General features: G+C 41.5%; 1 protein-coding gene across 6 annotated transcripts in view; it reads right to left on the bottom strand.

Moving 5' to 3' along the window:
• Window positions 1-22074, bottom strand: part of LOC124245668 (integrator complex subunit 6-like) — a 53686-nt gene that overhangs the window by 24277 nt on the left and 7335 nt on the right. For 4 of the 6 annotated variants that reach the window (XM_046673247.1, XM_046673248.1, XM_046673249.1 and 1 more), the window contains exons 3-7: window positions 6009-6158; window positions 5101-5190; window positions 4680-4863; window positions 4292-4420; window positions 1881-2044 (exon numbers count right to left, since the gene is read on the bottom strand). In XM_046673247.1, the coding sequence (XP_046529203.1) occupies window positions 1881-2044; window positions 4292-4420; window positions 4680-4863; window positions 5101-5190; window positions 6009-6158 (717 nt within the window). Of the gene's footprint in view, window positions 1-1880; window positions 2045-4291; window positions 4421-4679; window positions 4864-5100; window positions 5191-6008; window positions 6159-22074 lie in introns of those variants that run through there. The other 2 variants (XM_046673250.1, XM_046673253.1) reach the window with 2 other exon arrangements.

Below are 22074 nucleotides of genomic sequence, written 5' to 3' on the forward strand. Positions count from 1 at the left end.
CCTCCAAGCATTACCTGCTCTTTTCCCCTTTGTACCATGAGGTTACAGATAGTCCGGACACTGCTAGGGAAGAAGAAATCCGTGAAGCTTTCCAATGAGGTCATGACAGAGCTAGAGCCACTAACAAGCAAGATAAAAAGTTGTAAAGGCATGGAAAGGGCAAGAGAGAGCGAAAATGAGCCAATCACAGCTCCAGGGCCCACTTTCGTTTTTTTTCCAGTTGAATTTTCACAGCATTTCTCACACCCACATGCTTGCCTTGAACAGCTAGAGCTGGGGATGCTTTTGGCTGGGCTGCAAAGGCCTGTGTGCCTGCGGTACCAGAGCAGATTGATGGAGCAGCCATTTTACTAACAGGTTTAGGTTGTGGGAATGGAGAGCGCCAGAGAGAAATGGTGGCAGCAAGGGTAATATGGTGAGATAAGGAGATGGGACAAGTCTCAGGGACAAGGGGGAGACGTGGCTCCACCTTTTCTTGAGGAGAGCTCCCTAAGGCTGATATGAATATGACAAAACATCTCCGTTCCCTGTATAATAGGGAAAAACATGCTCATTTGCTTTCATAATTTACAAACCTACACGATGTTTTAGAAGCTGAGAAAAATAGTCCTCAAATGTGCTTTTAAAGCTGGAGGAATGGGAACATGAGCTATGTGTGAGTCACTTGGAATGTCTTTTATTGCAGCTTTTCCTGATTTTAATTTTAATTAAGCTTCAGAAATATTTCTGGCTCATTAGCGTTAAACCTATAAAAAAGTGATGAAGACATGAGCGAAGCCCCATCACTAGCAATGATGAAGTAAACTCGGAACTAAAACATTCCCTCTGGGGGTTGAAGGGGCTGAGGGCAACTGGGCACTGAGATTCAGCAAGTGTGCCACCTTGGAGCCCAGAGGGAAGGAGGAGGAAATTCAGTCTCCCCCATAGCAGGGGCCAGAATGGCTCTTCAGCTGGACATTCAGGCCTTTCAGGGCTACTCCTGAAAAAATGCAAAAGCCTAAAAACAGTAATCCAGGAGAAAACACGGTTCATGTCAGAAATTTCTAAAACAGACAGAATATAGATTAGCTGAACCAGAAAGGCACTAAACTGGAGGAGTAGTGACCTTTCTGTGCCTCCACACCCCGCACAAGAAGGATTACTCTGGCCTTTTTCTATTGGCTGTGGGGAGGGAGGAAGATGAAAGTGAGAGTGGGTTTCACATGGTTTCCCTTTTTACTAGACACCACCCCTCCCCCCGCAAAATGTCAATTCATCTGGTCCTAGGAGCAACTACAACAGCAAAACCTCTTCTACCAAATGCAGTAAACAAAGAGACAAGTCCTTGCTTAGAGATCATTTTTTAAATATTGCTTTAATTACCCATGATTGAAAGGTGCATTGCCAAGGAACACAAGTCCACTGATACAAAAAGATGAAAAGTGGGTCCACAAAGTTCCACTAGGTGTCTAATGACTCCCGAAAAGGAAGTAGAACGATCTCTGTTTTGAATATGTTTCCAGAACATATACAAGGTGCCACCTAAGTTCTAATTTCCTGAGGATGTACATGAAAATCAATGTCAGCACTTTTTAGACATTGTGTTTACTATGTAAATCAAGTCAGCTGCTCTGAAACAAAAACCAAGTCATAGATTGCAACAGCATCAAAAATAACAATGCTTTAACATCCAAAGAGGGCAGTTCGAGTGGCAAAGGCAACTGGAAGAAAGAATGCCAGAAAAGAAAGGAAGTCCTCTCTTGCTTTTAGGTACAATCTAGATTCCCAGCAAGAGACAGAAGGTATAGCCTAGAAGCCTCAAATCTATTTTACAAGGTTCACTGCAATCAGCAAATTGAAAATCCAGGATGATGTTTACCTTTTTGTTTTATGACACTTACTAGTGAAGGTAAATTCTGATCTGGCCAAAAAGATTCTGGAATTGGCCAATGTCCAACAGGTACACCAGTTTTAGAGTTAGGTCGTACATAAATGAGCTTATGACAACTATGCCATGGTTGAGCGGCAAATGAACTGCTTGGCCTAGATGAATCCATAAATCCATCTAAAAATGAAACAAAAGACAGACGGAGGCGTGAATTTCTTTTTACAGCTGATCCTCTTGTGCAAATTTTTCAGCTCAAAGCAAAGTATAAAACCAAACCAAAACAGTGATTCATGAAAAATGGAAGGAAAAAAGCAATGCTACTAAAATTTCTGAATGTTCTCTGCGGCAACTCTTTCATCTACTCCATGAGTAACCCAAAATCCCACCCCTCTCTTCCCTCACTACAACCAAAATGTGCAGTTATATGGAAAACTACTGCAAAATTAGTGTTATATTTTCTGAGATTTGGACACATAAATTGAACACAGCAAACCACTACAGTTATTTTTCCAAATTAGGCAAATGAAATCGTTCATTCCCTGGTATAGTTTTACATTTTTGGAATCTGACAAAAGAGGCCATAAATTCCATTGATTTTCTTTCTATTCCCAATTAGATGAAAAAAGTATTCTTAACTATAAAACAGTGAGGCTCAATGACCACAAAGGCAAAATAAAAACTATCCAAATTCCCTCAAAGATAGAAGGAATGCTGACAATACAATCTGTGTATATAGTTGGGGGACAGAACACAAAGCAAATGCATCTAGTTTATTGAGGACTAATTCATTATAGTTTCCCCATCCACCCTTCAAATTCCATGGAAACTGGGCATGGTATAATGCTGAATAATGTATCCTGAATGTATTTTAATTATTTAAACTAGAATATTTCATTTGCCTCCAAAACAGGGAAAGGCAGAGTTACACAACCTTTAGTGCAACGATTCATTAGTCTAAATTATATTTGTAAAAGATGTTTTAATGATTTGAATCTCATTTTTCTTAAATGACAGGTCGTTTGATTTACTTATTTAGGCATTACTTTAAACAAGTAATTACTTTAGACCAGGAGATTTACTGGGCTCCATGGAGCTCTAGGAAGGACATGTAACGGCTTCAAGGGACCAAGAGACCCCCTTGAAGTTGAGCTCACAATTCTGGGGATGCGCATTTCTCTGAGGAGAGAGTTCTTAGCTTTCATCAGAATCTCAAAGAGCTCTGGACAAAGGGGAAGTGGAGCTAGAAAGAAAACCTGAGTTATTTACATGACATCAAGTCCAATAGGTTTTCAGTATGAAAGGTCCCAGTTCACATTAATGAATACAAAATTACGGATGGAGCAGTCAATCGTTCATAGTATAACATGTCCTTCCTTTATGATGAATTTAATTAACTTAAAGTGTGAAGCTTCAGCCTTCTATGGTGGTGTTCTTAAACTGGAGTCCAAGAAACTCCTGAAATTAAATAAAAATTGTGTGTGTGTGGTCTATGTCTATTTTACTAGGGAGAGGGCTCTCTATTTTTCCAACAGCTTCTCAAAGGATTCTGGGAACTAAAGAGTAAAAAGGTCAGGAAGCACAGGACCCACTGCTTTAGGCAAAAATGTGTGTCTTCTAGCCCCTGTGCATTTGTTCCCTTTGCTTCTCCAGGCAGCTACCACTGGCAGTGGCCCCGGCAATTAAAATGCGTGGATCAGACCAGACAAGCACCATGGTAATGATGGAGTCTAGGTCACACATGTATGTATGTGTGTGAACTGGCAGGAATGAGGAGAAGCAACAGCCTAACAGTGCTCGGAGTAAGCCTTGCCATGCAGGTACGATTCGAGGGAGAAGTCCCTTCCCCTAGACAAAAGTAGCTCGGCTTTCATCTATTTTGAGACGTTGAACTTTCTTTAAAATCTCATCTGAAGAGAAAAGGTTCTGCAGTTCAAAAGTGGCCAGGAAAATACTGGAGTAGGATCTTATAGAATAGTAACAGTTCCTGGGTAAACATTCAGTCTCTTGCTGATGTGTGCTAACAAACACAGGTCTCATAAAGACAGCTTGGCACATTTAGCGCTCACAAGATCAAACCCAGCTTACGAGTTAAGCGGCACTCTGTAGTGAATCTCCAGATATTTCGTGAACAGAGAGGTGAATAATTCAGTGTCATCCCAAGACTCGGACTAGGTAATGTGAAACGGGTGGGGTAAAGGAAGAATTTTCTCAGGAAGATTTGACACTGAATTAAAGTCACCAGAATCTGGCTACCTGACACCGATACATAGGCAATGAATGAATGGTAGTTTGAGTGGATCTTGTAACGGCTTGAATGAATGTAGATAGTGAAGACTGTGTCTATTATGATTAGTTTAACATCTTCCCAATCTCAGACCATTGTCCTTTATAACACTTTAGGGTAGAAAAAGTTATCTACTGTACCTTCTCCGATAGGAAGTGGATCTGGTCCTGTTTTTTCAAAGTTAATAACTACACCACTCTGAACTTTTTGAACTAGAGATTCTAAACATTGATTCAACATTCTTTGTGTTCTAACACAGTAGGAGCGACCTATAGCAGAAGGAACAACAAATAGGACACGTCTGAACAAATAAAATACTATTTAACAATACAAGCATTTGAAATCCTAAAATGCAACGTGAAATAATCATAACTACATTGGCAGGAAATATCACACTAATGGTGAGCTTAAGCAGCAGAGTTAAAAGATTCCGAAGAAAAATATGTGAAGACTGGATATGGCATTTAAGAAAAACTATACTCTGCTGCCCTGAATTCTTCTTTTAGAAATATTAAATATTGCCAGTACCTCCTGTGACTTCACACATCTGTGTGATGGCAGATTCGTCAGTGGGTACGCTCCCTAGCTGCTCTGGTTCAGTAGAAGCCAATCCAGGCAAACGCAACACCAGGGCAAATAACCTTTGATCCCAACGAAAAGGTTCTTTGGTTAGTTCACTTCCAGGCAGAGGAGAATTCAAAGGCAGATGAAGCTGATGAGGCAAAATTCGAAAAGTTTCATCATAACAACCCGTACCAAACTGAAGAAAGTTAAAGAGTTAAAGGGTTCACTTTTCTTTCATGTACTCAAGAAAATGAAGCAATCTTTCAAGGATTACCAAGATGGAAGGTTTGATCAAATTTATTCGTAACTGGAAATTTATGCCTCCCACAGAAATAGCTGCATGTTCTCTGCCATTTAAACGAAAGTTAAAAAAATGAAATCTCACCTCTTCTTGAATACCAGCAGTACTTGTTAACTTGTTTCCATCTGTGATGGTAATTAAAATAGATGGTTCTAAAAAAAATGGATTTCTCCCCTAAAATACATTTAAAAAGTATTAGAGCCATGCAAAGTAATAAAATTGTATTTACACTTTTACATTTGTCTTGCCAGTGATCTCTCAAATGTGTGATAAAATTTGCCTGGATAAATGAGAAGGAAAAGATTAGGGACTGAAGTGGGTAGGTATCAAAATAACAATCCCTGAAAAGGTAACATTCAGAATAAACTGAAGAATTTTTATAATTCAGGAACTACCCAAACTATAACATCTGAATACCCCTCTCCCTCTGCTTTCCAAGTAACCACAAAAGATATTAAAGAGGTTGTAATGGCAGCATCATCCACACCCCTCAATCCATTCACCTGAGTCACAATCCTGCCACGGGGTGGGGGTGGGGGACATTAGTGACGTATGCTCTGCAACCTGGAGAGTGACTCTAGTTACTGTGAGCAGAGTTTTTACAGTAGGAAAGGACAACAGTAGCAGCAGCAAATGCTATTCTGCCTTCCTCTTATTCTAGAGCTTTTTCATTGAATTGGGAGGGACAAGGGAGTTAAGGACACAAAGTTTCTGTTCAATTGTCTTGTTCCAATATTTCTCTGCAATACATTCATCCCATTCTCAGATATCTGACGATCTGATCAGTAGGCAATTTTAACTATTTTATGATCAAGCCACATACAAGCCCCCCCAAAAGAGGGACTGTTTTAAAGTATGTGTTTAAAAGATATATGGACCTCCTTTTGGAAGTTATGAAAAGTAGCAGAAAACTTGGTAACCATGCCCAAATTTAAATTCTTACCCCAAGTCACCAAAAGAAATTAGCTGTACTCACTCAAAAATTTTTTTACCTGTCCATAATTGTCTATTCCAGATATTAATCTATTGAGATTTAATAAATCAAATGAGGATCTTAGAGCCTGACCAAGAGTAGTCAGTCCAGAAGCCTGAAGATTTTTTAGTTCACTCATGAATGTTGCGTGATTTTCCTTCCAACCAGCCTGAAAACCAAACATTTACAAAGAAATTCCCGATTATACAATGAACAATATATAAAGTGCAAACAACCACTAAACAGCAAGTATCAAACCTCTAACAAATTAATAGCTCCTTAATCTAATTCTATTCTATACCTTGACTGATCAAGTGGAACTAAAGCAAGCAATCAGTTGCAGAAAGATCAGCATTACTGATCAAGAGCAAAGATACAAACAATGCAATCGTCCGTTATGGTCAGAGGGCTTTGGCTCAAGAAGTCCAGTTTTCTATTCAGACTCAATCAAATCTACGAAAACACCTCAATATTTACCTGAGTTTGATACGGATGATGAGCTGGAGTAAGTGGGAGAGGAAGGAGTAATTATTTAAATGCATTGTCTTTATAGAGACAATTAGATATTGAGTGTCTAATCTACATGAACTTTTCTAACCAAGATTCTTCTTTCCAAACAACATTTTCACTTTAAACAAGAGCAAAGGGGGAATTACAGGAATAGAGCCACAACTATTTGGAGACAACCCTTCTGGCATCGTCAAGCATTCAGAAAGCCCCAAATCTAGAACAAGGGAGAAGGAAAAGAAACCAGAAAGTTTTGGCAAAGAAGCAGCATCCCCTAGGCACCCCCAGCAGCTGTGATCAGCAGCAAAGAGCCAAAAACTCAAGGTCAACAGCCCACATGCTGTGATTGAATGGTTTGTAGACTAGAAGGAAAGGATCACGTTGACTGGTCAGTGATGGCTCTAAAAACAAAGCAGCACAAATTGCCAAGAAGAGAAGCCAAAAGAAGAAGACGGCAGATAACAGCAGGTCATGGAGTAGGCCAGCACGGGAGAGAGCAGACAGCAGAGCTTGGCGACTCCATGGGACAACCACTTGAGTCTTGGTAGCCCTGAGGGCAGCAGTGTGATACACTGAATGCTGAAGTCATGCTAGCCGGGCCAGTAAGCTGGAGGTGGGAAGCAAGAGCAAATAATACAGAGATCAACTACATGATTTACACTTCACGTTTAGCTGAAGGCGTATTGTCTATTATCCATACAACTAAAAATTATCTTTTCTAGTTTCATAGTCTCCTGAAGCAGTCTGCATCAGAATGACTGAGAGGCTGAAAAGGGGCAGATCATTGCCTGCGTCCCACCGTGAAATATCTACGTGACCTTGAGCAAACCTGTTGGCTCTTAGGACCTAAATTTCATTATCTGAAAATGATTCGATAAAGAGAGATACTGTATAAGGCTGTGCATGATACAAGCCTGGAGGAGAGTCATTCACATTGTAATCCATGAGAACGGCGTGCCCTAAGGTTGAACAGTACACAACCTGCATAACCATACAAGGTGAAGGTGGTCCTGGTTAAGATCCATTCCAGTCCAACAGTCTGGGACTCTGTGAAATTAAAGATGTGCTTAGTTTTTTTTTTTTAAAATAAATTCCTGACATATCCTATAGGTCAAAGTATCTAAAGGTAAAATCTTTCCATGTGTTCCTGTGGCCAGATTGTATATACACCACTTTTAGTACTTGGAGAAAGTAGGGCATGAGAATAATTCTTTGTGGTCCAAGGAAAATCTTACCTAGACTAGACAAACTAAACTTTAGTTAAAAGGAAGGATTGTAATTTAAATTGTTCTCACCAAACACCTAGAAATATCAGCAGGTGATTACAAATCACACTGAAATCAAAAATTAGCTTTCTTCTTTGGGGTAGAAGAGAAAGGTGTACACTTGGGAGGGATAGCGTCAATTCTTTATTCAACAAACTTTTATGGACCAACTATGGATGTTGGGCAGAATGCTCCATTCGAGCGACATAGAGAGAAACGAGCCCTTGAGGAGGTCCTGCCACAAAGGACTAAGGAATGCAGTTATGGACACTGAAAAAAACAAATGACCAGAGACTCAGGGAAGGCTTCTTACAGAAGACGGGGCAATTGAGGAACACTAACGGCAGGAAGAGAAGACCATGGGGCTCCCCAACTCTGATGTGAGGAGTGGAGGAGGCAGGCCAAGGGAAGAGAACAGAGAGTTCATAAAAGGATAGGCTTCCGGGGGAACCGCAAGTAATTTGATTATCATTGCTCTGGGTACACGGCAGGAGGCAAGGCTGATAAGTTGGGTTCTGACTGTAAAGTGCCTCGTACATTATGGTCAGTATTTTGAATTTTATCTGTTGGCCCTGAGAATAACTTGAGGTTTTTAATTAGGGGAGTGGCATAATCAGATCTGTACTTTAGCAAGATCATGCTGCTGGGAGTCGGAGAATAAATTGTGGGGTGGAGGGGAGGCTGAAGCTTGAGGCAGGGAAACTGGTTTGGAGACTGCTGCACCAGCTTATGAGACAAGTGATGCAAGCCTCAGCAAGGGCAGTGGGGATGGAGAGGAGGCTGCAGATTAAAGAAGTATTTCAGGGGTGGAGTCAAGGATTTAGCAGCTAATGAGAGGGATGGGTGAGGGAGAAAGGGTCACACATTGGGCTGACGATTCTGGCCTGGGCAAACCTATGAATGGGTCCTTCACCCGGAAGCCACTTTACAAAGTTGACTTTTTTTTTCAGAGCTAGTTCATTTAGCAATCTTACTTCTAAGCTATAAACTTAAGAGTTCCATCTACAGCAAACGTTGAACTCCTGAGAGCCACAGGATAGTTCAAGCCACGACTAAAGAAAAATTAGTGGACTACTTGATTTGGTAAAGGGCTGGGACAAGACTTGGGTACCACTTCAGCAAACTCCCTAGAATTCATCAATATTGGAAATAATGTGTCCTGATTGGCAGTAGTCTTACTAATCTATCTGTCAGAGTAATTGCTCTTTAAAATTTCCTTTCTAATGTGGATTGAGAGCATTTTACAAATCGTTTCTGCACCTGAGTCACTGGCATTCTGTTTTTAGGTCAATTCCAATTCTTTGCAATAAATTGGATGAGACGAGAAATGTGAATGCTGCTCCTACCTCAGCACTACAAAGTATATGGACTACAATGACGACCCAAAGCAATAACCTGCCTGGGCGCAGTCTAGCTCCTTCAAGAGAGGAGCTAAATGGCCCTAAATCCATTCCTCAGAATGCTGAAGAGAAAAAAAGGCCTACAGATTAATTGCAATATTTAGAGAAACTTATTCTTACGACAACTTTCTTCCAAAAAGATAATTATGAAGAGCTAGGGGGAGAAAGTATACGTTTACATTCTTCGTTCGTTGCCTGGAGTTGATTTTTTCATAAATGAATTCAGGACAGCCCATTTGCATTTTTAATACAGCCTTTTCTTTCAAATTACTCCAAAGATATCCTACTCTTGTCTCAGGACAATCTTTACTCCTGGTAACAACTCCCATACGTTCTTTTTATTTTAAGATTTTATTTTTCCTTTTTCTCCCGAAAGCCCCCTGTTACAGGGTTGTGTATTTTCAGTTGTGGGTCCTTCTAGCTGTGGCATGTGGGACGCCACCTCAACGTGGCCTGATGAGCGGTGCCATGTCCATGCCCAGGATCCGAACCGGCAAAACCCTGCGCCGCCTAAACGGAGCACGAACTTAACCACTTGGCCACGGGGCTGGCCCCCTCATACGTTCTAATGGAGCTCGACAGCTTACAAAGCACTGGCACACTTCACATTTGCTTAAGGGATCAAACCCTATCAAATAGGCCTGGGATTCCCAAGCCTATTTTGTTTTAACAAACCAGGAAGAAGTAAGACTTAGTATGTCTTGTTTGTGGGGGTGACAGTGGTTGCGAGCCACACTCTGGAGTGGTACTAATACAGTAATCCTTAGTCACATGTGACTACTGAGCACTTGGAACATGGCTAGTGTGACTTGAGATATGGTCTAAGTGTAAAATACACATGGGATTCTGAGGACTTGGAACCAAAAAAAAAAATCTCATTTATTTTTATATTGATTACATTGTTGAAATGATAATGTTTTGGATACTTTCAGTGAAACAAAATATATCACTAAAAGTTTCATCTGTTTCTTTTTACTTTTTAATGTGGCTACTAGCAAATGTTAATGTTGGACAGAGATGCTGGAGAGCGACCTGACTGTCAGGCAGGAGAGCTTGGCCTTGCTTCGGCAGACAACAGACTCATCACCCATTCTAAGGCAGGGCAAACAGGATCAAAGCACTGTCTCGGGGGGGTCAGTCTGGCAGTGACATATAGGATAGAATAGAGAAGGAGAAACTGTAGTCAGGAAAAAGAAGCTAGGGTGCTTGAATAGTAATCCAGGGCCGAGGAAATCAGGGCCTGAATTAGGATTGGAATGCAGAAGAAGGGGTTAATCAAGAAACGTTTTAAACAAACAAGACAGGACTTGGTGACAGACAGACAATGGGCCTAAAGGAGAGAGAGTAAAAGATGATTACGAAACTTCTAGCCTGGGCGACCTGAAGAATAGAGGTTTAGGACAAAGAAGTAACCGAGAATGGGTGAAATTCTAAACTAAGAGTTTATTGTCTTCACAGGTCAAGTTTTAAAAATCTTCCAGAAGTAAAACGATGATGATGATGATGATGATGATGATGATGATGATGATGATGATCAATAATAATCATGGGTAATATTTATTAGTGCCTATGTGTGAGGATCTCACTTACGCTAAGCACAGCATTTTATACGTATCCTTCTCACCTGAGCCTCATAACCACCCCATGAAGTAGGTGCTATTATTACTTCCATTTTACAGATGAGCACACTGAGGCTCAGAGAGGATAAGCAACTTGCCCGGGTCAAACAACTAGTAAATGACACAGCCAGGATTTGAACCCAGGTAGCTTGGTTTTAGAGCCCACCAATTTAAACCACTCTGCTAGAGATTCTTCTGCCTATTCCACATATTCATCTCAGAGACACGTCTTGCTATATTAGCTGAAAAGTTCATAAGCTGAATGGAATGCCCCCATTTCATTTAATTTAAGCCTACTTTCCCTGATGTCTAACTGCAAAGCAGTTGAGTGAGGGGAACATTGAATTAGGACTTGGAAGAGCCTGGTCTATCCCTGGCTGTAACTAAGTAGCAAAGCAGGTGGTCTCGAGTAAGTTGTGGTCCCCTTACTGGGGCTGTTTCCTCATCTAAGCAATGAAAATGCTGAAAAACCAACTCAAAGGTCCCTTCCAATTTTCATATCCTGTAATTCCATACCTCGTACCAATCCTTTATATAACTCTGACTTACAGAAGGAAAACGCCTCATGTCTTAATAAATATGTTCATTCAGGTCTGGTTTCAATTTGTATAGTCAACTGGAAACGTCTTTGAATACCAACAGAAAAAGTATGGGCCTTTCAGTCTATCGACGACTTGGGTTCTTGTCCCAGCTCTACTGACTAGCCACTAGCCATTTACTCCCCACTCAAATCACCACAGAAAGGAGAGAATTTGGACTTCCTTCCTCAGAAGGGCAAAGCCTAAAAGAAATATTTTCTACTACCCTCTGCACACTTATTCGCATCTTTTTATCTGACTAGTGGGTTTGGCAACAAGAAACTGGCATGCTCCCTCTAGGCCTGTTGCTGAAGCTCTTTCTAATTTTCTGGTATGTTCTTTGACATATGGTGCTTAAGGGGTAGACTCTGGCCCTACACCTATAGGGGAGGTCTGTCAACGTGTGAACTGTTTGGAAGCTTTTTGTGAACACACATCTAGGCTACAAGCTCCAGTCTAGCTTTTATCAGGAATAAAGCTGTTATGTAGAACTCCGGCTGGCTCCTGTGTCTTATTTCTCCATTGGTTTCAATGGAGAAGGGAAAGATGGGGGTGTCCCTCAGTGGCTCCCCTAAATCTCGGCATCCTCATACTTGTCCTTCCTGGACTTCAGCCTGTTTTGGCCAGACCACCTCTCTGATTCGTTGATTTTTATTTATTTTTATTTTTTAAAATAGAAGAACCCTTTTCTCCATTGAAATCTTGCCAGGAAGGAAAAACAAGTAAAAGAGATAAAAGCAGATCAACCGTCCTTGAGGGGCATGTGGGAGTGGTGCTGGAGCCCTTTCTGCAAACGTCTGCTCTGCCTCTGTGATCTTTTCCCCAAATACAAATGACCTTGTTAGATTTGTCTAACGTGGAAATTTAATGAACATGCCATTCCTATCCCCATCCAAGGTAACCAAAAGACATATTTAGGGCAGCTGCATCTAACTTTCCACAAGAGAAGTACCCCTTAAAAACTATGAAAATCGGATATTTGTCAATCAACAAATCACTAAAATTCTCTAAGGTGATAGCTCTTGAAAGGGAATGGCAGTGAATCTTTTCAAAGAGCAAAATAATCCTTCCATATTACAGATTGCCACAAGCCAGGCTCTCTCACACAGCAATGACAGAACCTCTGACTAGAAGGGCACCCCTCGCTATGTCCCTCTGCCTTGGTGCTGAGCCACTGTACTGACCCGATTTGGGCACCTGCACCCGGAAGCCCATTCGGACACTCCCCCAACAGCAGTTCAGTTCTTCCTAGTCCAGGGCTTCCTAGCCTGTTAGCAAGCCCTTCACGAGAATAAAAAGCCTTGCTGGAATCCAGAGACAATATATGTTGCTTCCCTCTCCTTGACAAGACTTTTAATCTTTTATTAAAGGAAATGGAATCACTAATATTGGCTCTTACTAATACGATGTAGAGGGCTATCCTGGACCTTGGGTTCTTCTTCTAGGTGGTTACAAACTAGATGATTAACAGATTTGAGTATTTTCCCAGATGTTGCAAGTTAAAGCCAAAGAGTCTAAATTTAGCAGGGCCATCATTTCTCTTGTTGAAAGATAAACTATTTTCCTTTTTCCATCTGCTCTCCACAAGTTTAGGGGAAACTTGCTCTGCAACAACCCAGACAATTTGAATAAATCAATTGCAACAGCAGTTTTCAACCCACACAGACTTTCGTCTCCAATTTCACGTTCTACCATCTTTGTCATCCCAAACTGTTCTTGTGTTGCTGAACAGACCAGTGGGACAGAACGACATGAAAAATAAGAAGCCCTGCTCTTCCAATCAACTCTGTCTCCTGAAGAGACAAACGACTGTCCCCTTGGCCTTTGCCCTTTAGCCTTACACGGAATATTTGTGCAAGTGAAAACTGTTCAGCTTCAAGAATTTTCTTCTCACAACTAAAATGGACTCCAATTCTGACAGATATAAGACAAGGTTTACTTGCCCTCTTAGGTAAACAGAACACTGTGACAGCTGAATCACCTTGGATTGATCACATGTCTTTTTAAACTGTTTATAGCTAGTACACCTATAAAGGAAGTCGTCAAAATTGTGAAGTACACATTAGGAGGACGCTCTACCATGAAAAGAATGGAGTTGTCTTGCTGCTTGTATCTCCTTTTAAAACTCTTCTTGCATTATATTTTCTGACCCTATCTGGTGCAATTTTTTTCCCTTAATACTCTAGCAATTTGGTGTGATTCTGCTCTTTTTGTGATTTTCTCACTTGACTCAAGGTACTGATACACTTCTAGGTTCAAAGGAGGAATTCTATTATCTGTGCTTTACGAGTACTAATACAGTTTTTTCTTATGAAATTACTTGCTTTAAGAATATCCAGGGGCCGGCCCGGTGGCACAGCGGTTAAGTGCACACGCTCCCCTTCGGCGGCCCGGGGTTTGCTGGTTCGGATCCCGGGTGTGGACATGGCACCGCTTGGCAAGCCATGCTGTGGTAGGCGTCCCATATATAAAGTAGAGGAAGATGGGCATGGATGTTAGCTCAGGGCCAGTTTTCCTCAGCAAAAAGAGGAGGATTGGCAGCAGTTAGCTCAGGGCTAATCCTCCTCAAAAAAAAAAAAAAAAAGAATATCCAGTTTTCTTGGATTCCTTGTGGTCAAAGTTACTTCCCCAGGGGCACTTCTTAGTGTCCTGAACTTGCTAGAATGCTCAAAGCCCATTTTATTTGATCATATCACGTCTCTCTCTGAGAACACTGAACGCTATCATTCTGTGCTCCAGTCCACCAATTTTCATCCACATGCTTCAGGAAATACTACCAGTCAAGCCCACAGAAAAGAATTCTAGCTTCCCTGAGTCTTCTACTTTTTAAAAAAGTTCTTAAGAAACTGACCCCCTAATATATTGCAGAAACTTATTAGACAGTCTGCGGCCTGCTGAATTGTTTTCTTAGCAGATAGTTACAGACTCTCATGACGACATATTTTTAAGTAAACTGGGCAAAGGAATAATTCACAGTTTGATTCTGCTGATCCCAAGTTCACCATTTTGCATTGCCAGTCTCTTTAAAATACCTAGTATGAGGTTTTTTTAGTGGATAAACAATTATAAGGATTAGTTTAAAAATCTGCAAAATGCATTTATGAGTTTTCCATTCTTCCCCCAGGGAATTCGGATAAACTTATGAAGTAGCACACCTCTCAGAGTTCACTTGAAAGCACAAGAAGATCAAAAGAAACTGGATCTTCACCAGAGGATGCTAAAATGTAGAAACCAAATTTTAGAAACTTTTCTCCTTTGTCTGAGAGCTAAATGCACTGTTTCTGGAGGAAAAATACCCTTGAGTTGCAAAGAATTTGCCAAACTCAGCCAGATAGAAATGTTAAAAGTCCCCTCTCTCACTCTCAGACCATTTCAATGGCAGCTACTGACCAATAACTATTATTAGGGGAAAAAGCTGCTGTGCAGATCACATGTTCAATTGTTTAGACTTCGAGTTCGATAGGAGACATTTTTTGTGAACACATACACAAAATAAAAATTAACAAAGGTGCCTTGTAAAAATACACAAAGACAGGACTGAGACTAAGCCACTGCAACACTGCAGAAAGTGTTGAACACAGGAGATAGCAGAACAGCCATTCATTACTTTCTAAAGATTATATAGCAATCTTTAAAAATCATTCTTTCAAAAACATTTCATGAGCTGTTTTTTACATTATAAACATTAATATACACACATTCATTATTAAAAATCTCAACAGAAATACAAGGTTAGTCTATCTCTTCACCAAACTCTCCGTTCCACTCTTCAGAGGTAACCCGTGATGGGAATCTGTCCTGAACCTTAAACCCTTAGCAGCAAACGGAAAGGGCACCAATAAGATGGGGTGACATTTACCAATACAATGGAGTGACACTTACCGATGTAACCAGTAAGCATGTGATATAGCACATTAAACCCGTACAAGGACTGTTTTCTAAAATTTAAAGCAATTTTGAAATCACCCTGAATTCATGCGTCAATTATTCCACTTCCTGCCTTTCACTTACACAATTCTCTCCTGTACTTTTTTGAAGGAACGGTGGGAATAATCTAGTCTAATCCCTTTATTTTACAGACAAGAAAAGCAAAACCATAAAAGGTTAAGTGACTTGCGTGGGGTCATGCATCTATCTAACCAGTAGCAGACGGCAGCTAGGAACCGGGGTCTCCAGCCTCCTAGTCCAGCATTCTTTATGGAGCTGCTAAAGTGACACCATTTGCCAGATTTACATGACAGTGGATGGTGTGATCTACCAGACAGGCTGTTCTATGATCACTTTTTAAAACTTGATTTTTATAAAAGTACCAACGCTTAGACTTCCAACAGACAGCCCAAAAACATCGCTACGAAATGGACTTTACAACGTCTATAAACATATGTAAGCTTTTGAGAAAAATAGAGAACTTTTCTCTGCACATCCTCAGCATTCTCTTACAGGAAACAAAACAGAAGGACTCCCAACTTTCTAAAGCCATGGCTGCATTTAAGCCCACACCTTCTCCCTCGAATTCTATTGTCTACTGTCTAGTTACGTGGGCTCCCTTTTGCAGAGAAAAACGCAGAGACTGGGGCTTCTGATTAAACAGCAGCGCCTCCAGGCAACTCCAGGCCAATTTAAATCCAAACATCTTGGTCTAGTTCAGGCTAATCAGCCACTAAAGGTCATCCTCCAGCTCCCTCCTCCTTCCTTCTGCATCTTCTCATCGTTATAATAGCACTTTAAAGCACCTCTGTCACATCCTCCCCTCAAGTCACACCCTTAATGGAATGCTTTCAGTTCGCTTCCAGCTCTCCTGGCTCTGGAACTCCCCTTCCTCTAGTTAACCCATGTTCTAAGGGCTGGCATCAGAAATGGAGAAACAGACTCAGGGGGTGGGAGAGACAGGTCTGGCTGACGCGCAAGCCTCCTGTGGGGAAATGATGGGAAATACGTTTATATAGCCCCAGGGAGAAGATGCCAGAGGGCTCAGAATGGCATCCACAGGCATAGTGAGTCTGAAGGCTTGGGAGGGGGAGTGATATGATGAAATCAGCTTTTTTAGAAAGCTGGTAGTTGGTGTGGGTAGAGAGTAGGAATTTGGGAGGTACTTGGGAGACCTCATAGGAGGCTGTTATCATGGTCAAAGCATAAAAGGTCAGGACCTGGATTCAAGTAATGGCAGCAGAAATTGAGTTGAAGGAACGTATGTAAGAGACATTTCAAAGGGATGATAGATGGGCCTTAGAAAAAGACAGAAGGACAGGATCAAAGCTGAATAATGCCTAGCTGTCAATCCTGGGTGACTAAAAGGTGGGGAAGATGGAAGAGGGGACGGTCCTTAGAGCCATAAGGAGGTCTTTCTGACATGCTAACTATGAGCTGATGGCAGGGCAGATAGCCAAGTAGAGATGTTCTATAGTCAGCTGGAGATGCCTGGGCAAGAAACTGAAGATGGAAAGGCATCAGTGTAGAAGGAATGTCTGAAACCATGAATGAGGAGGATGCATTCCCCAAGGGGAAGAATTTGGAAGATAGGGAAAGAATCATGAGAGAGAGGGGTGAGGAAACAACGCAGAGGAGGTGATAAATTTCTGGAAGGAAGGAATATTAACAGTTTCAAATGTGGTCAAGACCAAAGAGAATAAACATTAGAATATTGGCCCAACTAGCTATATAGTAAATCCTAAGACCTTAATAAATCATATATACTTTTCTCACCAGTACTATTCCTTACTTGCACAAACATAAATGTCTTGAGTCTTTTGTTCAATAACATTCAAATCCAGAGTTTGGCTCTTGGTACTATGTTTACTGAATATTTGACCTACAGGATATACATAATGAAAGAGAAACTATCATTAATGAATAGTATAATCAGCTGAACATGGGTTAAGATACAGAACTCTAGGACCGGCCCAGTGGTGCAGTGGTTAAGTTCACACATTCGGCTTCGGTGGCCCGGGGTTCGCCGGTTCGGATCCCAGGCATGGACCTACAAACTGCTTGTTAAGCCATGCTGTGGCAGGCATGCCACATGTAAAGTAGAGGAAGATGGGCATGGATGTTAGCTCAGGGCAAATCTTCCTCAAAAAAAAAGGAAAAAAAAAGATACAGAACTCTATTTTTTCTATGAACATTTGGCACATCATCACAAAAGTCTTCATATAACTTTTCTCTGGTTAAGACTCCAGTGGCTGACTTGGTAGCATCTCCATTTCTTCTCTGAAATCCACCCCATACCACCCTAATTAAGCAGGAAGCAAAAAAAGCTATCTGGCCATGGCAGGGGCATGGCTTGAGGAGTACGGGAGAGATGGATGAAATGAGGACTGCACCGCTAGGTGAGGCCCAGGCTGATACATAAAACTCGGCAAAGGTGGTAGGGTGCATGCAGGCCTTTTACAAAACCACTTCTGCCTCCCCCAAAGCTCGTGCATTAGAAGAAACTAAATGGTTACTGTGGAGTAACTGAATGTCTTTCTTTTCCCTACGAGAAAAACATTTATCAGGAGAGAAAGTGAAGATGGCAAATCACTTTCTGGAGGTCACTGGACAGCCAAAGACTCCCCAGTTGCTTGGTCAAGCCTACCACTCTTCCTACAAGGCCCACTCAGTGTCAGCCAGCAGGCCTCAACACCATCCCCAACATATACATACTATCTCAAGCTCCATTCTGTCCCTGAGCAGGGGCCATGGGACATCAAAGGCCAAAGTATTTCACAAACAAATATACCATGATATTAACCTAGAAATAGAGAAATAATAAAAATGGTAACACTGGCAGTAATAATTGTCATTCATTGAGTGCCTGCTATAACACCAAGAACTCATATCACAAACAACTAGAAATAATAGCACGATGATTCTTTCTAAAAAATATGGCTCCAGGACATATATCATAATGAGAAAATACCAGTGAGAAGTTATTCAAAGGAATGTTCTACCATGATTGATAGGAAAGTGAAGTGGATCATTACTGAAGACTCTGGAATAGAGACAGACCTGGGTTACTATTCAGCTGGGGTACTTAACCTCTCTGGGTCCCAGTTTCCTTATCTGTTAAATGGGGATAATTACAGTATCCATGACTTAGGTTGGTTAGGAAGATAAATGAAATAAGCACTTTACATTCATTGGCACACTGCCGTGGACATAAGCATTACTCAGTAAATGTCAGCTGCTATTATTAGAAAGCTATTATATTATTGTTCATTATTACAAGGAAGTAGATACAAGTCAAATCATATCTGCAAAACCCAGATAACACCTGTGACTACAAGATGTGTTTTAGCAGGATCCAAAACTAAGGCTATTTAAAATGGTTCCACCTTGTATACATGCCATTCATCAGCATATCTGCACTTTCACCCAGCCTCCGAATTAAACATTGTATTTATTCCCTGAATGGGAGCCATCACAGGAACAAACAAATAACATAGTAGCTTCTGTAATCCCTGTTAAGAGGATTGAGTTTAGAGAAAGTACTAACCCAGGGAGCCTTCCTGTGGTGGGGACCTGGACCCTCCCCCTCCTTTATTGCCACTGATGACTTCCCAGGACACAAGACAAGAGCTCTGCCAGGGAGGGAACATCAGGAAAGCCCTCCACAAAAGCAGGGGGACAAACCCCCCTTTGTTTCTTGGGTTTTACACTATGCCAAGCTAGAGAACTTTTCCTTTATCCTACTTTTCTTGATGAATACCGTTCCTGGGAATTCTTGGGCTAAGTAACTATGTAAATCTAATAAGGGACACGTTACATATTTCTAATAACACTAAAAGCATGGAACATTTAGTGCCACTGGTGAACACATATTACACACGGAATTCTGAGTTCCCATAGTTACAGTAGGAGTTCACATATATATTCTATTGTACTCAGCTCAGGAACAAACTTCTAACCCACCCAGTTAGATTACCAACTGCATCCAAAGGTCTAAGCAACCAAACTGGCTGTCAATACAAACAAGAATGGGATGCTTTCATATTTTGGCCCAGGGCCAAGGGTTATCAACCCATCAACTCTGAACTGTGTGATAACCTTTCATGCACAAATGAGTCCATCACGGCGGTGTTCATTTTAAACAGAACGTGGAGAGAAAGGATCATCCTTCAGAAACATTTTCTAAGACATGAAGACCATAAATATTTTGAGAAAGAATATAGACCAGGACTGCTGTCTAATAGAAATACAGTGCAAGCCACATAGGTAATTTTATATTTTCAAGTAGCCACATTAAAAAAAATAGAAACATGGGGCCGGCCTGGTGGTGTAGTGGTTAAGTTTGTGTGCTCCGCTTCGGTAGCCTGGGGTTTGCCGGTTTGGATCCCAGGTGTGGACCTACACACTGCTCATCAAGCCATACTGTGGTAGCATCCCACATAGAAGAACTAGAAGGACTTACAACTAGGATATACAGCCATGTACTGGGGCTTTGGGGAGAAAAAAAAATGAAGATCGGCAACAGATGTTAGCTCAGGGCCAATCTTCCTCACCAAAAGAAAAAAAGAAAAAAAAATAGAAACAGGTGAAATTAATAATATATTTTATTTAACCCAATATATCAAAATACTATTATTTAAACTTGTAATCAATAAAACTGTTAATGAGATATTTTATATGATTTTGTACTAAGTCTTCAAAATCGAGTGGTTACATTTACAGCACATCTTGATTCAGTGCAGCCACCTCTCAAGTGCTCAACAACCACACATGCCTAGTGAACGCTGTACTGAACAGCATAAAGCCAGCCAATCTAAATACTAATGACTGGCAAATCTGAAGAGCCATGCCTACCCTCACTGCCACCTCGGCCCTTCACCCCATCTGCTGGAGCTCTTACAGCATCCCCACCCCTCACCGGGACCACGAGTCCACCAGGAGTTGTGAGGAAGGAGGGAGGAAGGATGTGTTTTTAACTAATCACCAAATCCACTTCCCAGTAGAAACAATAACAAACACAATAGTTCTTTGGCTAAGTGACATTAAGGGTTAAAAAGGCTTTCCTGGGGAGGAAGGTCTGGGAACCTAATCACCATTTAGAACATTGTATCCAGGAGATAGCCTGTTCCAAGCTGCCAATATGCACGCAAATGGACTGCCTGGATCTCTCATTTACACTCGAACTGGAAGCTATGTTTACACAGGGTTTTTCAATTAACGACTTAAACCAGTGGGTTCCCTTCTTCATCCCTGCCCTCCCGGCATGCAGCAGGGCCTTCAATCCTGCCCTTCTCTGGAAAGCAATTTCTCCCTGAGATCTGGAACAGCGGCCATGTTTGGCCACTCTGTGAAACTAAGAGCCCTGTCTCCTGAGCAGTTCTAATTATTTTCCTGAAGCAAAGGCAAACTGAAAAGGACAGTACTTGCCCTTTCCTTACAGGTGCCCTGCCTTTCTGCCATCCTTCCACCCCAATCCCAACTTCAAGGCCAAAAGCTCTCAAGTGGCAGTACTAAAGCAAAACTAGGCAATTTCAACTACATGTTTTGGGTCTTCCCTACCTTTCATTCTCCCCTTTCCCCAGCCCACCTCAATGTATGTTTCTATGTAGTAATAACCAAACAAGCACACAGACAGCAAGCTTCGCCCTGTTTCTCTTCAATTCCACCTCACGGCTCTTCACCACAGGAGAAATGTACAAACTCTAGCTTGCAGGTTTCAAAGCTCTCTTATGATCCAGTCTTAGCTAGTTACAATCTTGACCAGATAAAAGGAATTCTCACTATGTCCTGCCCATCCTCCCTCCGTCACCTCCAATCCATTGGTTAAGAGTCTACTGTTCTCAACACCTCTCCCACCTTAGTCTAGTCACCTTTTTCCAATGACTAAGACCATGTCTTTTACTATTCTGATCTCTCCTTGGGCCAGGTCTTTCTTGGTGTCACCTTAGGCCCCTATAACAAAGCCTGGTCCAGAGAAGGTACTCAATGAACACACGGCAAATGAATGCCTACACTGCTGTAGTAGCAATCCACTGTCAGACTAATCTTCCAGAAACACCATTTTGATCACATCCCTACAGTGGCGATAAAAGTCAGACCAACAGCTACCTGCAGGGGAGGAATGGATTGCAGGAAGAAGAGGCATTTTCTGGGTTGAAATGTTCTATATCTTGGCCTGGGGTGGTGGTTGCATGAATGTATAAATATGTAAAAATGCATCAAGTCATTAAGATTGATGTATTTTGCTGTATGTAAGTTATACTTCAATAAACAAAAGAAAGGTGACATATGTACATTGGTCTTATAAAAAACACAATTCTACCATATTATAAACTGGAACCTAAGTGAAAGGGCTCGCTGTAATAAACATTAAACATATCAGATTGTTAACAGTGATCACCCTCTGGGGAAAGAGCAGTGGAAACAGGAGGGAGAGGGAGACTGGGCAGCTTTCATGCTTACATATTGCTTGAAATCTTTTTTTCGTTTATTGAGTACCTACCAAAATCTAGGCACTCCCTTAGGTACTCGAGGTACAAACAAAGAGAAATTCAAACAGTGCCCTCAAAGACCTCACATTAGGGAGGCCAATGTGAACACCGATAATCACTACATAATATGCTCATTGCCAGAGGGAAGGTCTGGACGGTATTACGGGATCATAGCGGAAGCTGTTACACTGGAGTAGGGGTGGGGCAGAGGGGCAGGATGACTTTTGAGGATGCAGAATTAAGAGGATGCAGAATTGAGGCATGTCAGGCCAAGCAGTGTGTCCCAGGCAGAGGGAAC

Source organism: Equus quagga, chromosome 10 (assembly GCF_021613505.1).
Source record: "Equus quagga isolate Etosha38 chromosome 10, UCLA_HA_Equagga_1.0, whole genome shotgun sequence".
NCBI classification, from domain to species: domain Eukaryota; kingdom Metazoa; phylum Chordata; class Mammalia; order Perissodactyla; family Equidae; genus Equus; species Equus quagga.